Source organism: Barbus barbus (assembly GCF_936440315.1).
Source record: "Barbus barbus genome assembly, chromosome: 3".
Lineage (NCBI taxonomy): Eukaryota > Metazoa > Chordata > Actinopteri > Cypriniformes > Cyprinidae > Barbus > Barbus barbus.
Genome location: NC_136731.1, coordinates 23,560,172 through 23,584,949, shown reverse-complemented (window position 1 = coordinate 23,584,949; position 24,778 = coordinate 23,560,172). Strand labels below are relative to the sequence as shown.

The following is a 24,778-nucleotide window of genomic DNA, read 5'->3' as shown; positions in this document are numbered from 1 at the left end:
ATGAAATTTCTAGGGTGACTTCAAGCATTTTATATGCATTTATATATTCGGCATTTTATATATTTTATTTATTTAGTCATTTAGCAGATGCTTTTATCCAAAGCGACTTACAAATGAGGACATAAGAAGCAATCAAAACCAACAAAAGAGCAACAACGTGCAAGTGCTATTACATGTCTCAGTTAGCCTAACGCAGTACAGATACACATTATTATTATTAATTATTAATTTTTTTTAAATAAAAAGACATGGATAAAATAAAATTAGAATAGAGAGTGCTAGAGTTAGAGGGTCAAGTAAAGATGGAACAGATGAGTTTTTAGCCGTTTCTTGAAGATGGGTAAGGATTCGGCTGCTTGGATCGAGTTGGGCAGGTCATTCCACCAGATGGGAACAGTTAATGAAAAAGTCTGTGAAAGTGTTTTTGTATGTCTTTGGGATGGTACAATAATGCGTCATTCACTTGAAGAACGCAAGCTTCTAGAGGGCATATAAGTCTGAATGAATGAATTTAGGTAAAGGGGTGCAGAGCCAGTGGTGGTTCTGTAGGCAAACATTAATGCCTTGAATTTAATGCGAGCAGCTATTGGTAGCCAGTGCAAATTGATGAACAGAGGCGTGACGTGCGTTCTTTTCGGCTCATTAAAGATTAATCTTGCAGCAGAATTTTGGATTAATTGTAGAGGTTTAATAGAATTGGCTGGAAGACCTGCCAAGAGAGCATTGCAATAGTCAATATATATATAGAATGTAAATATTATATATATATATATATATATATATATATATATATATATATATATATATATGAAAAAAAATTCAATTGTTAAATGAACTATTTTGTCATGAAGTGTCCCTTAAAATGCCTTAGTGATTCCAATTTATATAATTTATAATAATAATTTAAAAAAGTAATGTTAAAATAAGTTGAATTTTAAAAATGAAGAAAAAAAGATTAAAAATGGGCCAAACTTTAATATAAATTTAATATTAAAATTATGTCTGAGATTTGATAGCTAATAAATAAATACCAGATTTTAACAGATTTTCTTATATAGGATCAAAGACTTAAAAACAAACATTTTAAAATTAAGCAATTAAAATGTAGGCTTTTTTCCTTTATCTTTCTTTACAAAAATCCATGTTTATTAAACTGCTGCATATTAATGTATCTTATTCTTGACTAATATTGTCAAATGTTAATATGAATATATTAAATAAGTGTACATGGCATGCATGAATAAAGGAAGGTGTTTTGAACAAAAGATAAAGGAAGGTTGAATGCCATTTTTGCAATAGCATGCAGACATACTTCATAAACTTTATGTGCAGTAATTAATGAGAAAATTAAGTAAAAATAAAAAGTGAAAAAAATGCTTTTGTTTTTTGTTCGTTTGCCTTAGGTCAATTTAATGCAAGTTATAAAAGAGTAAATATATAGCCTATAACCGTGTCTGTAAATGACTGTCAAATGCATTGTGTTATATTAGCTGTAAAAGACACAGACAATCATCTGGACAACAACGCTTGTGCACACACTCTAGTGAAAGTAGCGGCTGTCCTTTTCCAAACTTCTAAATGAATGCCTTGCAAAACACATGAAAGCAGTGAACATTAAGGCAAGAGCAGGCGGCGAGTGGAGGTATAGAGTTTTGGAGCACGTCCCTGGGAGGGGATTTTTGGTGGGGGTGAAGTCATTGAGCAGAACTGGAGCTGAAGGCTGGATGTGCCACCGGAGGCCTGGAGATTTATGAGGCCCGACTGCCTGTGCAGTTCCACCGCAAGCCACTGCAGTGGAAACAAAGAGAGAGCTGGCACTGTGTGGCCAATTACAGCCCTCTGCCAAGGGATCCAGGGAGCATCAGAGAGCTGGAGATGGAGGGAGAGTCGACTGCAGATGGGAGGAAGCCGGGGGAGTGAAGAGAGAGGAAAGTGCTCTGCGCCGCTTCAGGACGACCACACAGGAAACGCATACCTGCGTGAATCATCAGCGCTTCTCACCAGTTACCTTATGTGACCTTTGACCTGGCATGTGTTCATGAGTCCTTCGCTAATAACATGTCCTTAAGCACAGGCTCAGCATTTGAGGTTCAAATTGATAGATTTATAGAAGGGAAATGTTCACTTACAGTAAATGATCTTGCAGTGTCCCATAGGAATATTTTAAGGAAACAAAAGAAAAAAAATATGAAGGATAGCACTTTACCCATTACTTAATGCATTTAGTAAAATTATCTAACGATGAACAATTCATTTCTTACAGTATTTATTAATCAGGCATTAATTAGGTTAACATTTATAGATTTATAAAAGGGAAACATGTTTATTCTTTTAGTTTTCACAATCTTTTAAATCACCTTTTGTCTTTTATTATTATTGTTATTAATTCAAAATATTTATTTCAGTTCACATAAATGGTCCAGTAGTGTTACAAATGAACGCATTAAAGCAAATTCAAATATTCAAAATTAATATAACATTTATAAATAAAAATGTAAAAAAAAAAAAAATGAAAATAATAAATAGGTAACTTTACAAGGTCCTACTAGTTAACATTAGTCCGTTAGTTAACAGTGATTCTTTTTGTTGTATTTTTGTATTGGTTATTCATATATTTTTTTACTAGTTTACACTTTTTAATCGCCTTTTAACTTTTTAAATATATACAGTATATATGCAATTTTTATATATTATTGATATATTTATTTATTTAAAGTCTGCTTAAATGGTCCTGTGGTGTTATAAATGAATATTTGAAAAGCACAAATATTAAAAATTGACAATTTAAGAAATAAATATGAAATAGATAATATTAACGTTATTCATGTTATTAATAACAACTGTTTAATATTAGTTCACGTCAGCTTTAGTCCATTAAATAATGTTAACAGATTCAACTTTTCATTTTAGTAATGTTAGTAAATGTTGAAATTAACATTAACTTAATAAATATAAATGCTTTAGAATGATTTTTCATTGATAGTTCATATTGACCAATACAAATGCTAACAAATGAACCTTATTGTATAGTGATACCATGAAATACATAAAAAATGTACAATATAAAAATATAAAATAGTTGCAGTACAGTATGTCACACTGCAGGTCAAATGTCATCTACCCATAGACAGCTCGTGTTACCAAATAACCAGTCTTTTTGGAACTAGTAAACTGCTGAAGTGCATGAAAGCAGGTGGATTTAAAATTGAAGGGAATTTCCTTGCCTTTTCCACCCGAGATCCTGAACTGATTTGTAACAAAATGCCACAAAACCAGTTCAAAGGCCTGCAGTGGTGAGAGGAGAGGAGGTTTCTCCAAACCGAAGGAACATCATGCACAATGTGATCATGTACCACCTCTCAATGTGCCCCACAGTTAGTGGTTTGAGTGGGTACAAGACTATGCTAAACACATGACAGAACCACACGCTAGCAGTAAATCAACAGCTGCTGGATATCTTTACACAGAGCATTACGTCTAGACTCACATTTACTTATTTGGCAAATACAAAGGTTTTTAGATCATTTGTATGTATGCAAAGGGCTGGAAAATTTCCAGCAACTTTCCAAAATTTTCCATAATTTTACAAAAGTTTCCCCCCCCAAAAATCTTGGAAAGTTTCAAGAAAAAAGAAAAAACAAAACACCCTTTGCAAACTTGTATGCCTAGATATCAAACCCATGACATTTATTTGCTTTACCAGTTGAGCTAAAACAAAACAAGTGAAAGCAAGTGAAAGCTCGACTTGTTCTGAGATTCAAGGTTTATATATCGCATGCTTATTTTTGTTCTGAAGTTCAAGTTCAGAGGTTGTCAACTGGCTTCAAAGGCACAGATGTCAACAACAAAAGACATATGTACAGATCAAAAGTTTGGAATAATAGATTTTTTTTATGTTTTTGCTCACCAAGGCAGCATTTTTTTAATCACAAATTGTTAAATATTATTAGAACTTAAAGCAATGCTTTATATTTGAATATATTTTAAAATGTAACTTGGAAAAGGAGGGCCTGGCTGTATTTTGTGCTGATTTTTATAGCAGTATGATTTTTCTATTTTTGTTTTGTGGAGAAACCAGAAGCAGTTCATTAAAAGCTTCGTCATGATGTGATACTGAAGACTGGAGTAATGATGCTGAAAATTCAGCTTTGATCACAGGAATACGTTACATTTTAAAATACACTCACACAGAAAACACTTCTTTTAAATTACAATAATACTTCACACTATTACTGTTTTACTGTATTTTTTAAGAAATAAATGCAGCCTTAGTGAGCAGAAGAGACTTCTTTCAAACTTTGACCAGTAGTGTAAGTGAAAGGTTTTCTCATCTCTATTGCTGTCTGCATGAATGATTATATGGTTAGTTGCATTTTATTTTTTGCATTTAGCATTGTTTTTTTCTCTGCTTTCACATTTTCAAAACCCACCGGTTGAGAACCACTGATTAGATATGAGGTTAAAAACTAAAATACTAATTCATCAACTACTAAGACATCATGACGAAGCTTTTAATGAACTGCTGCTGGTTTCTCCACAAAACAAAAATAGAAAAAGCATACTGCTATAAAAATCAGCACAAAATACAGCCAGGCCCTCCTTTTCCTCTAAATGAACTCGATGGACAATATCGTCTGACACATTCCTGATATCCAACGCGGCTATATTTTACACCTCAGCCCCTTCTGTACTTCCAGCCAATTGCGTTTCATCATTTTCCCTCCTTTTCTGCATCCGCCCGCTCCCCGAGACGACGAAGCAACCCAGATTTTTTGGCAAAAGCGAACTGCTGGAAACGAAGACTAGAAAAGCGGCTCCCAGCTCATTAACGGTCTCATTTTCAGTCATCCACAGACTCCCCTTCCCATCTCTCCATCACTCCATCCCACCCTTCTGTTTTTATGACCGTTTTATTTCACTCCCATCGCTGTAAATCCAGCGCGCTCGCTGGGTGGAATTTTAAAAGCTGCACTTCTTTCTGTTTTTTCTTCGCCCTCCCTTCGTTGCAGTCCTGTCCTCATGTATACTTCTCATTTTATAGAAGTATGCACGTTATAATTTTCATTTCCCACAAGAAAACAGGCTCCGGTGGAGTTATGAGACTCACTTTCTGCACAGTGTTTTTCTGTGTTTCACTGCAAATGCATATGTGCATATGGAAATAGTAATCATGGTTACAGTATACTTTGCAGTGATTCTTTGACTCTGTAACATCAATAATAATGCTGAGCAGGAATGGAGTAATAAGCAGACGTACCCTGTAGGAATCCGAAGCTACGAAGCACTCTGGTATCCCAGGTCCTCTGGACGGGTCTTCATTCACCAGAAACGGTTCAGTGGCCTGAAACATAATCAATAACAGTCATCAGCATTAGAATCACAATTCCTTTTTTCACTTTATACCATTCGCTCTTATTTCTTGGCAACTATTTTAGCAGGGTTACTCATTGTTTGGAGGTTTAAAACCATATGATCATATTGTAGGTTCTTCAGATCGGTGTTTGAGTTTCTGGGTTCTTAAAACACAATCATGGATGGTTTTTGAAAAGAACTAGAAAATAAAAAGTCCTTAAATGTGCAGATTTTAAAACCTTTTCTGCTTTAGGGGAACTGAAAGATTTTTGGACACTAACAAGAACGTGAATGAATAAACACACACACAAATATTTTAAATATAAAACTCATCTTTCACCCTTTTTTATGTTTACACAGTTTTAATAAATGTACACAAAATGTAAATATTTAAAAAATAATTCAGAATATTTAAAAATAATATTTATACATCTAAAGTACATCAACAAAATTATTAATTCAAATAAATTATTAATTATTAATTAAGTACATAAACATACAATTATTAATTGAATTTAAATATCATATTAAAATAATACTTGTACTATTTCGGATTTAAGATATGATTTTATTATATATGACTATGATTTTATTATAAATACAAAAAATATTGATAAAATAATAAAATGTATTTATTAATTTGTTTATTTTTAATATGTTCTAATCACACAAATATTTCAAAAATACAACGCTGCATCATTTTTATATTATATATTTATTTTGTATTTTTAATAAATGTATTTTGTCTTTTTGTACTTACATGTAAATGTAAATATTTTTTAAAAATAATGAATAAAAAATATTCATACATAAAGTACATAAACATACTTATTAACAGTTTAAACACTAATATATAAACCGTATTGTATAAGTATAAAACATAATATTAATACTATTATATAAGTACATAAACATACAATTGTTAATTATTTATATATTTGATTTAATTATAATTTAAAAATAATACATGTAATATTTAAGATATTATTTTATTACAGCTAATTTTATTATAAATACAACTCAGCTGGCACCTATCTTATATATTTATGATCTATTTACATTTATTTTATATATAAATACACATAAACATATAAATATTTCAACAAATATAGACCAGAATATCACAGACACTTGAAGGTGGACTCTTTTGGCTTAAGCCAGTAAAACTGAATCACCTTAACAACCACATAGAACATGTTAGCAACCATCACCGCAGTGAATTTTTCACAGGCAAATACCACGCTTCAGAAAGAGTCAAATCTGTTTTGAAAGTTGTGAGTGAGCACATCACATGTTGTCCAAACTTTGCGCCAGCCTGTGCAGTGCTGGAGTCCATCTTAAACAGCTCTGCATGCGGCGCACAGTCAGACCAGACTCTGCAAACTGGTTCCCGTTCACACCTCCTGACTTCCCAGTATATCGTGACTTATTCAGCACAAACCTCTCACACAGCGACTCTTTCTCCCGACACGACCGCCAAGGTGGTTTGTGTCGTGTCCATTCATCCCAGTTCATTTGTATGCTGGGAGCTGCGCTGACTGGGTGTGCGGAACTGAATGAGACCCCATTCCAGTCTATCCATCAGTAGGACGATGTTAAATCATACAGTAAAGCCGGGGGCAAAAGCAAAGTCTGTTCACTCAGCGGCATGATGGGGCAAGAGGTCTGTACCAGTTGATTTTCAGTAAAGTGATTAACTAGTACACAAAGACCCAGACTGAAAGATCTGCTGCTCACAGGTTGATCGTGATGAGACTTAATGGAGATCTCAGTTATTTCTACATGAAGTATCAGGATTGTCTTGCATGTTTCTCCTAAAATTCCTGTGACTCAAACTGATATACAGTAAACACACAGAGCTCTAAAAATGGATGTTGCACCTCAGATCATCATGGTGGGATTTGATAACGAATATTTGAGTTCATATTGAGAAATCTGACTGCAGGTTTTGTTTTGGGCAAATCTGAGCACTGTTCCAGACATTGGTTTCATTCACTAACTGTGCATCATAGGCTATTTGTTCGAGAAATCAGCATGCAAAGGTTTTCACAAACAAATCTTGATTCATCAATAACTTTTTACATTCATTCTAAATCATTGGGAAAATATATTAACAACTTTTAAAAAAAAAACAGTTTCGGTGGCCTTATAAAGATGAAATTTCATATATGCATGTGTTTATATATAAAGATTTATAAAATTATAAAATAATAGAATATTAAAAATAAAAATAAATATTTTAACATCTCAAATATTTTTGATAGACAAAAGTGAGTATATGTATATATATCTATATATATCTATATATAGATATAGTACAAAGATTTCATATTTCTTTTTTATTGAATAAACCTTCCAACGACCTCCCAGATGAGGAGAATTCCTGTTGTCCTTAAGAAAAAGATATACTGTATTTTAATGCAGTTGAGATTGGAGCAAACTGCTGCACACATTCCCTGGATTAAAATGCACTCCTATAAAAATACATGCAGCACTAAAATAACAGACGCATAGATGTGTATGTGTGTGTGTGCGCACACACACATGCACGATACAGTACTATAATAGATCCCAGACACTGGCTAACCAAAATGTGGCTGCAACACCAGCTATTCATATCTAACAGCAATGAAAGGCTGCATACGCTCTCGCTCTCTAGACAACTAAGCTTACTAAGACTTACTAGCTTAACTAAGCGCTTAGAACGACAACTAAGACTCAACCGATCCAACTGGTTGTTACTTTCAGAGTGTGTGCACTCTTGAAAATAAAGGTCTCAAATGTGGGTTTTCACAGTGATGCCATAGAAGAACCATTTCAGTGAACAGTTCTTAAAAGAACCATTTTTCTTAACATTTTAAATATTTATAGAACCCTTTCCCCAAACTTTAGTGGAATGGAAAGATTCCATGGATGTGAGAGGGATAGTTCACCCAAAAATGAAAATTCTGTCATCATTTACTCGCTCGCAGGTTGTTCCAAACCTGTATGAGTTTTCTTTCTTCTGTTAAAGACAAAAGAAGATATGGTGGTAACCAAACACTTGACGGTACCCATGACTTCCATAGTATGGAAAAAATACTATGGAAGCCAATGGCTACCGTCGACTATTTGGTTACCAATATTCTTCAAAATATCTTCTTTTGTATTCAGCAGAACAAATACATGCAGGTTTGGAATAAGTGGAGGGCTAAGTAAATGATGACAGAATTTTCATTTTTGGATGAACTATTCCTTTAAAGGTTTTTTTTCATGAAACCATCAATACCAATAAAAACGTTTTTGTATTTATATGTGTAACTGTCCTGAATATCATGATATATAAAAAATATTCTTCGTCAAACAGCTTTTCTAATGAGTAAAAGCGATGGACAGAGAAACAGGGGCAGGTCAGACAAAGTGACAGATGAGTCCCTTTTTTCCGCTTGGTTTGCCTTCACACATTAAAGTAACATTTATTTGTCTGATTGAGTCCACGCTGATTGTTTGATGTATTTCCCTGTAGATCTGTCCCCCTTCTCCCTCGCTGTGGATGTTTATGGAGCGTGGTACTGTATCAATTAAACATGCCACCCTTTTCTATATATACGCAGCATATGCCCAATCCATATGTCCAGCCCTGAGCGAAACCGCTCCCTAGGCCCTTCATAATTAACTCTTGAGTATCAACACAAACATATTCACAGGCGAACAACGGACAGCCATATTCAAAATGTCTGCTGATGGGAAATGATGGGCCTGTTACATTTCATGTCTGCTCACAGGGGATCTCAAAATTGCAGTGCTATGAAGATTATAGGTAGTAATGCATGAATCGTGTAGCAATCACAATAAAAGTGTGATGAATGTAAGCGATATGGGACATGTTTGTTTGAAAATCATGGTAGGAAAGGGAAAAAAAATGTACTAAAATTATAGTAAGTACTATAATTGTGGTTGAGCTGGTTGTTACTTTCAGAATGTATAAAAACAGAAACTTGCTGAATGGACTAGATTTTTACATTTATATGAGAAAATGTGAGTAGTGCTTGGCATTTAGATTTTTTTTTTCAATATCAAAATCATAAAGGGATTGTTGACACGACGGTAGCCATTAACTTCCATATTATTTTTTTTCATATAAGTCAATGGTTACCATCAAGTGTTTGGTTACCCAAACACTGACTGGTCTGCAGAAAGCCAAGTCCTGATCCCAGCTGAACTCCTCTGGTGTGACTTTAAATGCAGACCTTGAGCCAAAAACTCATCACCAAGCACCAATGACTTGTATAGACACTATAAGGACAAAAGTGTTGGGACACCCCCTTCTTTAGAACAGAAAAAGGCACTAACAAAACTGTGCCAACAAAGATGAAAACACAGTTCATGTATTTAAAAACTGTATTTCCATCTCTGTTGCAACAGTTTTGGACGTGTCTAAAATGACATTACCCTTATGTACAAGTCATTGGTGTTTGGTGATGAGTTTATGGCTCAAGGTCTGCATATAAAGCGTATAAAGTTCAGCTGGGATCAGGACATGGCTTTCTGCAGACCAGTCAAGTTCTTCCACACTGACTCAATCAATCATGTCTTTTTGAACCGTGTCTTATACACAGAGGCACTGTCATGTTAGAATAGAAAAGGGTTCTGTCCAAACTGTTGTTATAAATATTAGAAGCACACAATTCCCTAGAATATCATTATATGCTTAAACATTAAGATTTGTACTCATGGAAATTACTAAAGTAGTCAAGCATGTTCATTAGAAGGGGGCGACCCAATACTTTTGGCAATATAGTGTGTGTGTGTGTGTGTATATATGTATATATATATATATATATATATATATATATATATATATAATACATGCAGTTTATGAAGTCTAGTAATTGAGAGACCGAAGACTGAGACAGAATGGACAATTTGTATTTTTAAGAATTTTTCACACCACAGGACTACTGAAGTGAACTGCAAAGCAAACAGTTATAGCATGTGAAATTATAGCATCAAGATTTTCTTGTATTGTGACGACAGACAGACAGACAGATAGGTAGATAGACTCATCCATGCCCTCTCTAAAACCACACCCACCAAAAACATATCAGTATATCAGAACATGCAAAAATAGGTCAGAAACAGATAGTGTGTTCTGATTGGCTGGTCTTCTTCGTTAGCTTAAAATGCTCCCGATTCTTTAGTGTAGCTAAATAAACAGGTGGGATTTCTCATGCTTCTGAAAATATTCCTAATTTTCTTCATGCAAAAATTGAATTTCTTATTTGATTTTTTATTTTCTTTTTTTTGGGTGAAATGAGTCCTGTCTATGTTTTGGTAAGATTCACACTTGTACGTTCATATACTATAACTTTAACAGCAACAACAACAACAACAACCCAAATTAAAACTATCTTCACGATATCCCTCTTTACATCCTAATTCATGTGTTCACAGATAAGATAGTCGACAGAACTTCTACATCACTGTTAACGTTCTACAAGCCCAGGTAACACGGCCGACACATCAAAGCCGAGCGTGGGAGGGAGGGGGATTTGTTTTTTAAAAGCAGCGAGGGGGAAAATATATGAAAGCAGAAATGTATGCCATGTGAACGTTTGCCAAGGCCACTTCAGGGAGAAATGCTGGAAAAATGTGATATTTCATACCTCCATCTCTAGGAGACGGAGAGAGCGAAATGAGCACAGAACAGGAGTAATAATGAAGCCGAGGAGGAGGGTGGGCTGTCAGATTGCTTATTGTTTGTTTTCAGAGCTGTTTGGGCACTAAACATTGATTCTGTCAGCACAGGAACTGCAAGGCAGAGTTGTGTCTGATTATGGGCTATTATACAGGATGAATCATTATTTTACTACATTTAATACAAAAATATAAGATATTTAAAGTTTTTAATTAAATGGCTTGTTTGTGTTAGAGGGAAAACTAAGGCAAGAGAGTGACATTAAAAATAATTAGATTCAATTTGTCATTGTCTGAAGACAATACACGCTAACACGATGCTGTGTGTGGTTGCCAGGGTGTTGCTAAGGTGTTTTGAGTTCCTTGTTTGCTAGGAATCATTCATGGCCATTACACAAAGAAGTTTAATGCTTATTGTTAGAGGTTAGGAATGTCATAACAACACAATCTGGACACAAAAAGCATATTTCTCTGTCGACAACCATTTAAAATCGGCCCTGTATTCAAGTATTTCCTCTCCTGCAATGGTTCTGAATCAATGCAATGGTTCCCCTGTTGCTGAATCAGTGCCACAGAAAAAAAAAACTGTTTGTTGTGAACATGAGTTTATTATCTGTTTTTAATGCAAAGCAATAAAGAGAACAGATCATATGCAATGTCTTTCTGATGTCTGATGTTCCTACATGCACGCTGAATAGAAACAATATAGCTTACAATGCGACCAGCAGAGTCTGTCATGTGTCATTTTTGCCATATGAGTGAAAAGTGTGGTCTGATTCCTGAATAAATTAATCATGTGAGCCGGTTCTTTTTAGTGGATCAATATTATAAAATGTGACCAATGTAGTATGATTGTCAAACATATATGACTCGAATGTGTCGGTTCTTTTCAGCGAATCAAATAATTCAAAGCATGACCAGTGTAACCTGATTCTCACACTAATGACTCTTTATGAGCTGGTTCTTTAAAGTCAATCAAAAATATAAAATGAGGCAGCGTAGACTGATTCACGAACAAATGATTCTCATCAGCTGATTCATTTTTAGTGAATCAAAAAAACGTAAGAACGATCAGTGTAGTTAGATTCCCTAACAAATTACACATATGAATCAGTTCTTTGCAGTCCGATTTTTAAAAAAATTACTTATGGTTATTTTTAGTGCATCCTGAACAAATGACTAATATGAGGTGTGTTTTAATAACCTATATCAAAATATAATATACAAAATGACCAGTGAAGATTAATTCATGAACAAATGGCTCTTAACAGTATGTTCTTTTAATAAATAATTTTTAAAAATTAGTTACCGGTTTGATTCAGTCTAATGGATACTTCACTGAACTGAGGGGTTACATTGTGGTACCATGCGTAATGAAAATTCGATATAATTTCAGACTAATGCAGGGCTTTAGCAGCTCGTATACATGCAGTTATGACAATTAACTGATGTAAATGACAACATACTGATAACCAGCTTGCAATAGAAGAAAAAGCTAAAACCAACAGTCAATTAATCAGGAACATCTGTGTCAAATGACTTGGTCATAATGTTGACTGGTCATCTAAGATCAAGTCTAGTTGATGGGGGAACAAACAGCACTCCACCACAGGGGGCGCTAACACATGGCAAACATGCTTTTCAGTTTGGGTCTTGGAAATAAATGAAGTCTTGCATTTTACATCTTTAATCTTTAATCTCAAATATGTGTATTGTAATTGCTACACTAACATCAATACCTCCTCTCACTAAAACGAATCAAACGCTGACTACACAATAAAGGATTCTGAGATCAATTACCTATTCTGTTTCTTCGTCCAAGTTTGCAATCAAAGCTTGGTAAACAAACTATAGGATGCATTGTTTGTTACAGTAGAACTTTTCTTCACTGTCATCAAGTCTCTTCCAGATGCATCTCTCTGTAAGCGTCTAGTTGTTTGAGCAATGTGACTAGCTGTCAACTCTTTTCTAACTATCTTGCTTCATATCTTTGATTGTTGTTTGAAAGCTTAATTAAATTTGTTTTTTAAGAGAAGACGTTAATCCCATGTGGAGTCAGCTTTGAATAGATTCCCTCGGTTCTTTCTGCAGTGGCCTATTTGGGTCCGTGCCATTTAAGAGAGCGGGTAAACAAATAATTATCCACATTAATGTGCTGATATTCAGGCCCATCTGGAAATCATCAACAAGTACAAGCCTATATTGCATCAGTCATGCAATCAAACATAATCTGGATTTCGAAGCTAGTCGAAGTGGAGGAGAACTGAAAACTATGTGTGCAGTGAGTTGAAAATAAAGAAGGCCAATGCATAAATTAGCCCAACATTTAGACTCTGAAATGAGGACACCTGGGTAATGTGCTTTAGTTGAGTGCCAATAGCTTGATGTCTCCTCGGATCGGCTTATTGTGGCCTGTCTGGTGAGAAGTAAAAATCAAGCTATCTGAGGTTAGAGTTGAGCTAACGCTGAGCAGATGTTCTTGCATGAAGATCCCAAAATTCAGCCAATATGATTACAAGTTCCAAGTTCCTCGTGGTTTTTTTAAAGTTTTGAAATAGTTGCATGTGTGAGATGCATGCTATTGACATATACTGTAAAAAGCTGTTGAATCTGGCGTCCTAAATCCAGAGTCCTATAAATGCTAAAAATTCAAAGAAATGGCTGATTGTGTATTTTACACATAGCCCCCTTCAAACAGCAGACATATAGTATTATTTAACCCTTCTGCTACACTGTAAAAAATGATCGTGATTTTAACGGTAAAAAACTGTGAAAATGCTACGGTAAAAACCTGTTACATGGTTAACGGAAAGTTCCTGTAAAATTTACAGGGAAAAACCGTAAACTGACGTTCCTAGAATTCCCTGCATTCCATTTCAAATTCTGTTTGAATTTGACGTTTTTTTCTTTGAAATAACTGTTTCTTCTTAGTTTTTTCTTATCGGTTATGTTTATTAGGGTTGTATGTTACATCTAATGTTGTTAAATTAATGTTTATAGCATATTTCAGTTTAATGAGTTTCACCATGATGGTGTTTAGTGCTTGTGTGAATGACACTGTGCACCTTCTGTATATTCTAATGATTAAAAGTTGCTTGTGATGGGCTTTGACTCATCATGTGACTTTCTCATCATCACCTGCATTTGGTGGATATCAGTGTATTTCAAAGGAACAAAACAGATTTCAGTACTTTAATAGGTTGGTATATTAAGATTATATCAGTTAAAGAAATTACGGTATTTAACTGTAAATTTAAGTTAAAACCGTAAAACCTAAAACGTTGCTACCGTATTTTTTACTGTAGAATTCTGGTAACCACAGTTGCCAGTTTTTTACCGTAAATTTTACGGAATTTTTTTTTTACAGTGTATGCTTAATTTGGTGTTCCCAGTCAAAAATGTTAAGACTTTTAAAATTGCTTTTAAATCTCTCATTATGTTTTATTGTCACCAAATCTTGGATTCTATCCTTTCGTTAACTGGTTTTCTTTCAGTTAGCACAGGTTTTGCATTTCTTTTTGGAACTGATTACTTGTAGGCTGCATCGATCTGAGCTCATGTACCTCAGTTTTTAAATGAAAAAAAGCACTATTTGTGAAACATTTAGGAAATGTTCACTCAAAAATGGAGGTGCATGAGCTCAGATCAAAGAGGCCTACAAACTGTGCTAATTGAAAGAAAACAAGACTGAATCCAATATTTGGTAATAATATAGCATAATGAGAGATTTAAATGAAATTATATAGGCTAAGAATAACGCAAAAGTAAGATAGTGGTTAAAAAATCCCCACTCAAAGTACAAATATTATATATATATATATATATATATATATATATATATATATATATATATATATATATATATATATATATATACATATAAATATATATAAATGTGTGTGTGTGTGTGTGTGAGTGATTAAATGCAAAGTCAGTAAGTTTTAATGCAATTTTCCACAACACTAGGGTTAAAAGAGATAAACAGTCTTAAAATACTTCTAAGATTGTATTTACAATATGGCTTTTTGGATGTATTATTATATGTTAATTCAGTATTCTATATTCTGCATGCCAATACTGATAACTTGAGAGTGGGATGGTCAATACACATACATGTATGTATAGGCTACTCTATTCAGTTTAATTATAGCAACTGACATGTACACATTAACAAAAACCTGTAACAAGAACAAAAAAAAAATCTATATTTTCATTCAACTGTAAAAACACAGTTTTATACATGCTATGGGCATTAGATTTTGAAACTGACTTATGTTTATTAGACAGATATCGGCTAAATAGCGCTGATTTATTGGCCTAGAGTATATATCACTGATGACTATTTAATTACTATTCTAATTTAAATGTTAAAAAAACAACTAAATAAATAAATTTCAAGAAGGAAAACCCCCACAAACGATGCAGTCATATCAGTCATCAGTATATCAGTCATATCAGTCAAAATGCTTTGCATTGCAGTAAAAAGTTAGTATATGGACACGTAACAAGTTGCATCCAGCACTATTGTTCTATATTTAACCCCTCAGAGCTTTTGTTCTCTTTGACAGACAACATGTGGGCGGCGACTGTCGTCCTGTGACAAGCTTGCGCAGTGGAACAGTTTCAGTAATGGCATGTTACATGTGCATGTGTCGCCTGTAATCCCAATAACATTGAAAAGCGTGTAAACTGAAGGGTTATTCTACACAACACTTCATTATCCCCCGTCATAATGGGGTGTATCCTGAACACTAGTTTTGAAAGTTTGAGTGCTACAGGATCAAAGTTAAACTGTGCATTATGATACTGCATATCTACTGTATTCATTTTAGACTAATATATATTATTATCGAGTAAATCGAGTGATAAATTAGTTGCACCATAAATATGCTATCATAATGCAGTGATACAGAAGAACATACAGCACAGTTTCCAACAAACTTCCCAAATCCATATGAACAACTTTAAGCATTATTTTCCTCTCATACATCGCATCGAGCCGAATGAGAACTGGCGCGCATGCTGTTTTGCATCCAGAGTTTTTACGTAAGACTAAAACACCCCAAAATTATTCTGGAACAATTATTGCTTGGCATAGTCAATCGAAACCCCTCTCTCCGTGTTTACCAACATTTTAAAACAGAAATAAGAAGAACAAAGTTGATTTACACAGCACGTACCATTGTGGAGCGGGGAATATTGCCAACAGTCTCAAAGACCCATTTTACTCCCTTAGAAAAAAACTTTCCCCCGAAAATAGAAGTGTGGTGGGAGAGCAAAAGCAAATGAGTCGGTTTTCTCCGTTGATACCGGAAGCAGAAGAACCGGGTTGCGGGACGGGCCCGTGGATCGCGGAAAATAGCCAACTTTTACGCACGGAAACTTTCGCGGGGATCGTTTCGGTACAAAAAAAAACTGCGCCTTCGGATGAAACTGGAGAAAATTCAGCACGACCGCTCCCCCGTTCACCGAAGCTCTCCGGTACGAATCCCTCCCGGTTCCAGCGTCTCTCCGGTGGCTTGAGTGGATCGCGCCGTGCGACAGCAACTTTCTTCCTGCACAGCTTCAGCTCACGGACTCTGGGCGAATTGGTGCTCGATCTCCATCCATCCCACTGGAGACCTCCTCAGGGTGATCTCCATGACCTCCTCCTCCTCCTCGGTGCACGGATTACTCGATCAATTATTATGGAGAGTACGTCATTTCGTGCAAAGTGGATATTGCGGAACCAAAAGCGATGCGTGAGAGGAATGTAGACTTTTACGTCGCTGAAACGAATAACGGCGGCTCACTAACGTTTCAAATAATTAATTAATGTATGTTAAGTAGCCTATGTAAGAGTAGTTGCCAAAATAAACGTGCTAGCCGTGCGTGGCCCGTGCAGAACGGTCGGGTTGATCTGTGGATGGATTCGTGCAGTGGCTGGTGAATTATTAATAACCGGGAGCGCTTCACAGTCTGTCGTGTTCACAGAGGAACCAGAACGGCAGCTGGGGGTTTAAGGGAATTAAATACGGGCTTGGAGTGAAGCAGGGACGGCAGGGGATTATACCGTTCACCGGAGAGAAAAAGAAAGAGAGAGAGAAAGAGAGAGAGAGATGCAGAGATGTATGAAGTGTGTGAGTTTTTGTTTGCAGCCACAATGTTAAACGGGGACGTCTCGAGCGATGCACAAATTCAGGTGTTTAGGTTGATATTTCTGTGTGTCGCTGTAAATCGTGCGCTTTTCGTGTTATTAAGTGAGTGCACAAGTAAAAACTAAACCCTAATCGTGCACTGGTGTGAAAGTGTATAGTTAGCAAAAGTGAACAGGTGTAGTGCTGTTGGTCACCGATCAGTTCTGTGGAGTATTTAAACAAATCTTCGTGCAATCAAATAAATGATTTGCTATCGACATCACGGGGTTTAAAATGAGTGTAAAATATCTTACAAGAGCAACAAGGTAAATTCATTTTGATATAAGGTAAATTATATCCAATTTAAAATCTACTTCTAATTCCAAAGAACGTGAAAAAAACCCATTGTTAAGGTCAATGGTAATTTGTAAATGTAGTAGGGCTCTTTTTGTGTCTCACTTTTAATTAATTCAACGTGTGCCAGATGTGTCTCAAGGTAAACTCGCAAAGGTCGTCTTATTTGAGGGGAACCGCGTTAATTACGCTTGTTTTAATTGATTCAACATGCCTGGGTTGTAAAACAGAAGAAAGACCTCCAAACGACCTGGAAGAGACACGCGTTGACCTTCAGTGAAGCCTGATGCGCGTGTGATGCACCTGCCAACTACATTATCAAGCAAAACACATTTTCTTTTCAAAATAATAAATGCAAACTAAAAATAAAATACAACTATAAATACCCGCATATATAATGATTGACACAAATTATGTATAAAATGTGTATTTTTACAATTCGTAATTGTCCTTTTATAGATATAGTAAATTTTTTTTTCTATATTTGTTTAATAATGCAATCTCTCTTATTTTATTTCTTTACAAAACAAATGCATATGATGGTATTTCTTTTGTATCTCAAAACAGGCCTGAATACGAATATGACAGAAAAATACAATGAACCAAAACATATAAAAGATTCAATAAAAAGCACATAAAGAAAGGAATGAAACGAAATTCTCTTCAATAAATCTTCAGTGACTCACTTTGAGAATAGGAAAAAGAAAAAAGGTTCATGTTCATTAAACACGAATATATAACAGAACAATATCTAACAAACACAGCAAACCATGCTCTGCATATTTATTTAATAATTGTCTATATTTAGCCTTTAATTTATGTTTTTGAATTTCTGGAAACATGCCATAGCATATTTTCCAGTAAGCCAATAAAAGTAATCAATACTTAAAAACTATTTGTTACAAATATTCGTTGGTGCATTAAATATGAAGCCTCCATCAGAAACACATGCGCCTCAGAGCTTTCAAACAACATTAAACCTCACAGTATTTACAGTTCACAATATTTCTAAATACTACTAATATCAATATATAAAATATAGCCTAATGTAATAATAATATATTTGTGAATTGCAAACAATATTCGTATATATTAATCGGTTTAAAATAATATTAAACAAATCTGTATGACATCACAGATTTGAGCAATTATTGCTCTTTTAAATGTAGCTACTGTATTTATATATTTAATTGATTAAATATAGGCTATGGCTTTACAATGTTAAAAGTTTTGTAAGTACAAACATCAGCTCGGTGATTTATTTCATCTACTGCCCTAAATCACATCTCGAGCAAAGAGGGAAAACCAACAAATGTGTTACTAATTCAGTTTAAACGAAATTATATTAATTATTACATATGCTTTTAATATGCTCACGATTTCATTATTTACCTAAAGAAGAGCAAATAAATGATTAATTATTATTAATTATTACATATGCTTTTAATATGCTCACGATTTCATTATTTACCCAAAGAAGAGCACGTGTGACATTATTGACTACTAGAGAGAAAAAAATACACTGGAGTGTGTAGAATTAAAATATAGCTAATATTTAAGCAATAACAGCAAACTCTTTAAAAAAAAAAGTGTCATTTAAATAGCGTCATTATTACGGACATAAAAAAAAAATCACACGTTAAACTGTCTGCAAATTAAATTATTCGTATGAGAATAGAGAATGGAGAATTTGTGTTGGATTTCTATCTTAAAATAAATCTGAACGCTAGCATGCACATGATTACAATTAAATAAAGCACCGGACTGAATCATCGGCTATTGATGTTGTCATATTTTCCCAACCATTTTTGAACGGTAAGATCACAACTAAACGGTGGACGGAAGGAAGAACACACTGATGATGTGCAGGTGCAAAAGAAGACCTTCAACCGAGAAAAAAAAGCCTCTATAAGCATGACTTACAAATAAATACTGTGATTATAAATGATGCACTAACAGGTGGGCTAAACATTGCGCTATTGATTTTAACCACCACTGCAAACGCTCAAAAAGAGAGGAAAGAAAAGGTGTTTTATTATCATTTACCGGGGTTACAACAACCAGTGAATAGCTAACTAATGTTTATTAAAACCGACAGTATATTTAAATCACAAAAAATATTTACATTCAAATGTAAAATGTGTTATTGAATGCTTGATTTCTTGTATAATTTTGGTCTAAAAAAAAAAAAACCTCGGAAGAAAAAAAAAGTAGTTGAAAATAGTTGTATAACTAAGTTTTTTGTTGTCTTTGTACATGCACACACACACACACACAAGTCTGAGCCATGTGACCTTTACACCTAAAGGCCAAAAATAAAATTCCTTATGAATAATTGTTTTACATATATTTATGATTAATTAATTTTTAGCAAAAAATAAATCAAAATGTTGGTGTACAGTTCATCAAAACAGGCCAACGTTTAACACATTTTATTGTCAGATATCAGACAGTCCATATTACAGTTGAATGCAACAAAATGAAGACTTCATAAGACTGAGGCTGAATCCCTCTCAAAAATTGTTTGCCATCACACCAGATTTTTGTAAGTTCAGAAATCAACTAATACAAGCTTTACTAAAACTAAAACAAATGCACAAGGAAATTTCACTGTAGAGCATGTTATTTAACCCTGGGTTATTTTTAAAATCTAGATGTATGATTTATTTTAATTAAATGTACAAACAAAAAAAAAGTTATTTAAAGTTTCTTTCTTTTTTTTCTTTTTTTTAAGTACTAGATAATGTCTGCTTCGTTCTTCCCTGAATCGCTTCCAACAGGAGGGTCATTTATTTCATGCAGTGCAGATTGAATTTAGGCTCTGCTGCTTGTTCCTTGGCTTGGCTTTAATTTCTGACTGCCTGTCTTTAATTTAGCAGGGCTACTCAGAGCTGAAAAGACAGCCATGAAGCTCAGATTCAGCTAAGCAACGGCTGGGGCCAGGAATGCTGACCTTGGCGGGTGAACAGGGCCAACAACTGAGGTAGTGCGCTGCTGTAATCACACATCCCTCAACCTAAAGCTCAAGAAGCATCTGAGCCATGTATATGCCTGTATTAACCATTACACCTCCTCTCTCATGACTGGCGCATGTCCAAACATCTACTGTATATTACTGTACATTCACTGCCCAAGTTACAGCACATAATCAACACCGTGGACTGTATCAAGCAACTAATATTTTTCACCTTATAGAATATAAAATCCCATAGACTTTCAAGGAGGGATCCGGGCCAGAGAATATCAGAAATAATTGAGTTTAAATCACTCAAAACACCTTAACAACCACCTAACAATGGCCTAATAACAATGCAGCAGAGTATTGTGTGTCAATGTTCTGAACACACAAGCACCACTCAATTTCTTCAGAAAATGTAAAAAATCAATTGATTATTACTATAGTGATAAATTATAATTGTACATGGAAAATGGACAGCATAATATAAATGTTTAAGATAATTACATATTTTGAATTAAGATGAAAAAAGAAAAATAGTTGAAGAGAAACATTTTCTCAACATAATTTTTTTTTCTATCAAAATAATTATTTATAAGACACTGTAAGTGAGAAAACCAGATAAGACTGACATACACTTCACTAATAAAATAAAATAAAATGCACATGTAAAGGCTGCAACCCATATTTACAGGCTGACTGAAAATGTAAAAATCAATTTATCATCACTATACACTGAAAAAGGTTTTTTAAGGTAAGAGGTCGCAAACGATTTATTTGAGCTACATTTAATTAAAAAAATATGTTGAAAGCTAGTCAACTAAATTTATTTAAATGTAACTAAAATATATTGATTGCAACCACTTAACTTTAAAAAAATGTAAAAAAAAAAAAATTTAATTCAGTAAATTCAATGAATACTTTTTTTCAGTGAGTGATAAATTATACTTGTACATGTAGAATAGTACAAAGTAATATAAATATGGTCATTGTAAAATGAAATAAAGAAAAAAAGGAAAACTAGCTGAATGTATATCCAGTAGTGGTGACATGTAATATTTCACAGTAGGCCTTCACACTTATAAAGGCAAAGCTTTTTTTTTGTATTTTTCATTTTAATAATTGGATTAATTCTTTTTTTTTTATCAATTAAAATGATTATTTTCTAGGACTCTGTAAAAGAGAAAAACTGTAAAAGAAATTATACATATTTTGAGGAAACGTATGTGGTGTTTGCTCATTCAAAACTCACCATCATGTTGCTAGTGTGCTGTGGGTGGTTGCCAAGTCGTTACTATGCAGTTGCTAGGGTGTTCTGGGTCGTTGGTCATTGGCCCAAATCAAAAGAGCCCACTTCATGTCACTGTGATTATCCGATCACGAGATAAGCTTTGAGTGCCTCCCGTTTTTATTCGCTTTATTATCCATGAGGCAAAAAACACAAAGTCTAAAAGTTTAATACTGTGGGTTAAGGGTTTTAAAAAATCTAAAAATCAATAATAGTCATGCATGCCTTAGGAAAACTCAATGAATGTACATTGTAAACTTTGAATATTTGACTTCTTATGTGCCCGAGCATGCTAATGGAGAAAGAAAAGATTACAACTAATCAAAAAACAACAAGAAATGTAACGCACTGGCCTGAATATGCATATTAATGCAGCAGGGTAAAAAAAAAGTCAAGATCAAATCCATCAGATGGGATGGCTGGGATGTCATGTGTGTGTGTGTGTGTGTGTGTGTGTGTGTGTGTGCGCATATTTATGTGGTTTATGAGGACACAAATTTGTATAATGACATGGGTATGACAGAGGTATTACAATATGAAGGTGGTTTATGAGGACACTGCCTATGTCCCCGTAATTCAAAAGGCTTAAAAAAACATACTAAATGGTGTTTTTTTTGAAAATCTAAAAATGCACAAAGTCTCCTGTGAGGGCTAAGTTTAGGTGTAGGGTTGGTGTAGGGCAATATCACACACAGTTTGTTCAGTATAAAAACCATTACGCCTATGGAGAGTCCCCATAAACCACAAAAACCAACGTGTGTGTGTGTGTGTGTGTAGTGGTGCTGCATCTGGTATGGATCCAGGCTGGTCCAGGGGGATGCAGAGCATTAAAGCCAGTGGCTGCTGGGGGAGAGGGGTTGTCCTCCCCCAGAGAGACTGAAAGAGGAGGCCTGCTATAATCTGCTTCCCTGGCTCTTCATGAAAGAGAGCAGAGGACACACACACACACACACCAGAGACTGACCCCCTCCTTCAGCTCCAGCTTTTCTCATCTGTTATCACCATACATCTCTCATGCCCCATCTACCGTTCTGCACCTTCCCTCCATTCTTCCTCAATCCTCATCTGTCTTCCCTTCCCGGCTTAGTTCTTCAGTGCTAAAACCTGCTCCAGCCTTTTTAATCCTACGGTCTCCATTCTTCAAGACTTTTTGGTTGGTGCACAGAAGACTTTCTATAAATGTACAATGTGAAACATACTGGTGCTTCCAAAAACCCTGTTTAATTGCTCACAGGTTGAGCTTTCATAGTTCAGCCAGTAGTCAACATACAATAAGAGTAAAGAGCTATAGAAGAGCATATGCTCATTGATGAGAAATGTTCAAGGTCACAATAAAAACTCTATGCAACTCTGAGCACAGTTTGAGACATTATTGAAATTCTTCTCAGAAGAAACATAAGAAGACTTTAGCAAAGTCCATTTAATATCATCACTGTGTAGGAGAAACAATTCAAATGTAAAAGAAATGCATAATCAAAAGCATGTTTAATCTAAAAAGACCGCTAAAGACATTTCCAGTGGAACCACCATAGGAACTTGTTTTTAAACATCTAAACATATTATTGGTCCATTTTGTTCACTCACTTGCGAATGTGAACTCCAAAACATCTAAATGGGCCAGTTTTTGTCAGATGTCATTAGGTATTTTTACTGTGGGTAGAATGAAGAATGTGAATATGAAGAACCTATAAATGCACCAAAAAGATCTCCAAAGAACCATAAAGACAGTTTAGTCTCATCACTAATTAGGAGAAACAATCAAGATATTAAAGAGATCTCATTAGGGATCTTTATTTTCTGTGGGAAGAAACCAATATGTATCTATGAAGAGCATATATATCATCACAAACGTTTAATCTCAAAGAACCATAAAAACAATTCCAGTGTGCCCCAAAGAACCAATAAAGAACCTTATTTTTAAAAAAATAAACATCTAAACTCACAGCTAAACTTATTAGCTAATTTTGCTTGCTCTCTTGTGAATATGAACTCGAAACTGTCCAACTGATGGGACATTTTTTGTCAGATCTCATTAGGAATTTTTATTTATTTTCTGTGGGTAAAAAACAAATTCATGGTTAATTTCCCAACCACCACAAACAATTCCAATGTGTTCCAAAAAGATGAAGCGTTTTATTGTTTTTTCCAAAAGCAAACATCTCAACTGATTATCGACTTATTTTGTTTGCTCACTTGTGAATGTGAACTCCAAAACATCCAATATGATGGAGTAATTTTTGTCAGAATTTGATTTTATTTTGGGTAGAAACCACTGTCAATATGAAGAATCTATAAAAGCATGTAAAAACATGTCATCAAAAACATGTTTAACCTCCAAAGAACCATAAAGACAATTCCAATGTGCTCCAAAAAGTGAAGTGACATACTGCCAAGTATGGTGACCCATACTCGGAATTCGTGCTCTGCATTTAACCCATCCAACGTGCACACACACAGCAGTGAACACACACACACCGTGAACACACACCCGGAGCAGTGGGCAGCCATTTACGCTGCGGCACCCGGGGAGCAGGTGGGGGGGTCGGTGCCTTGCTCAAGGGCACCTCAGTCGTGGTATTGAGGGTGGAGAGAGCGCTGGACATTCACTCCCCCCACCTACAATCCCTGCCGGCCCAGGACTCGAACCCGCAACCTTTGGATTACGAGTCCGACTCTCTAACCATTAGGCGACGACTTCCCCTAAAAAGAACCACTAAAAGAACCTTATTTTTAAAAGTAAACATCTCAACTGATTATTGCTTCATTCTGTTCGCTCACTTGTAAATGTCCAAATGATTGGCCAATTTTTTGTCAGATAAAATCCATCCTTATGAATGAAATTTGTTTGTTTTTTTGCAGCGTTTCTCCATATATCTCAGACGGTGTGATAATGATGATACTTTCTGGAATCATCATCCATTTTCTCTGGCTTTTCTGTCAGCTGTCTTTCACAACTCCTTATTTTGTGGAATCAGGCCACAGAGTCTGGCCTAGTCTCACGGTTCCTCTCTTCCACCATCTCATCGAGGGGAGGGG

At 34.9% G+C, this 24,778-nt stretch overlaps 1 protein-coding gene across 5 annotated transcripts in view; it reads right to left on the bottom strand.

Moving 5' to 3' along the window:
• The window catches only part of nfixb (nuclear factor I/Xb), a 210,890-nt gene that overhangs the window by 135,118 nt on the left and 50,994 nt on the right, over positions 1 to 24,778 (bottom strand). For 4 of the 5 annotated variants that reach the window (XM_079397985.1, XM_079397986.1, XM_079397991.1 and 1 more), the window contains exons 1-2: positions 16,209 to 16,999; positions 5,258 to 5,341 (exon numbers count right to left, since the gene is read on the bottom strand). In XM_079397985.1, coding sequence (XP_079254111.1) covers positions 5,258 to 5,341; positions 16,209 to 16,211 — 87 coding nt within the window. In that variant the 5' untranslated portion in view covers positions 16,212 to 16,999. Of the gene's footprint in view, positions 1 to 5,257; positions 5,342 to 16,208; positions 17,000 to 24,778 lie in introns of those variants that run through there. The other variant, XM_079397981.1, reaches the window with a different exon arrangement.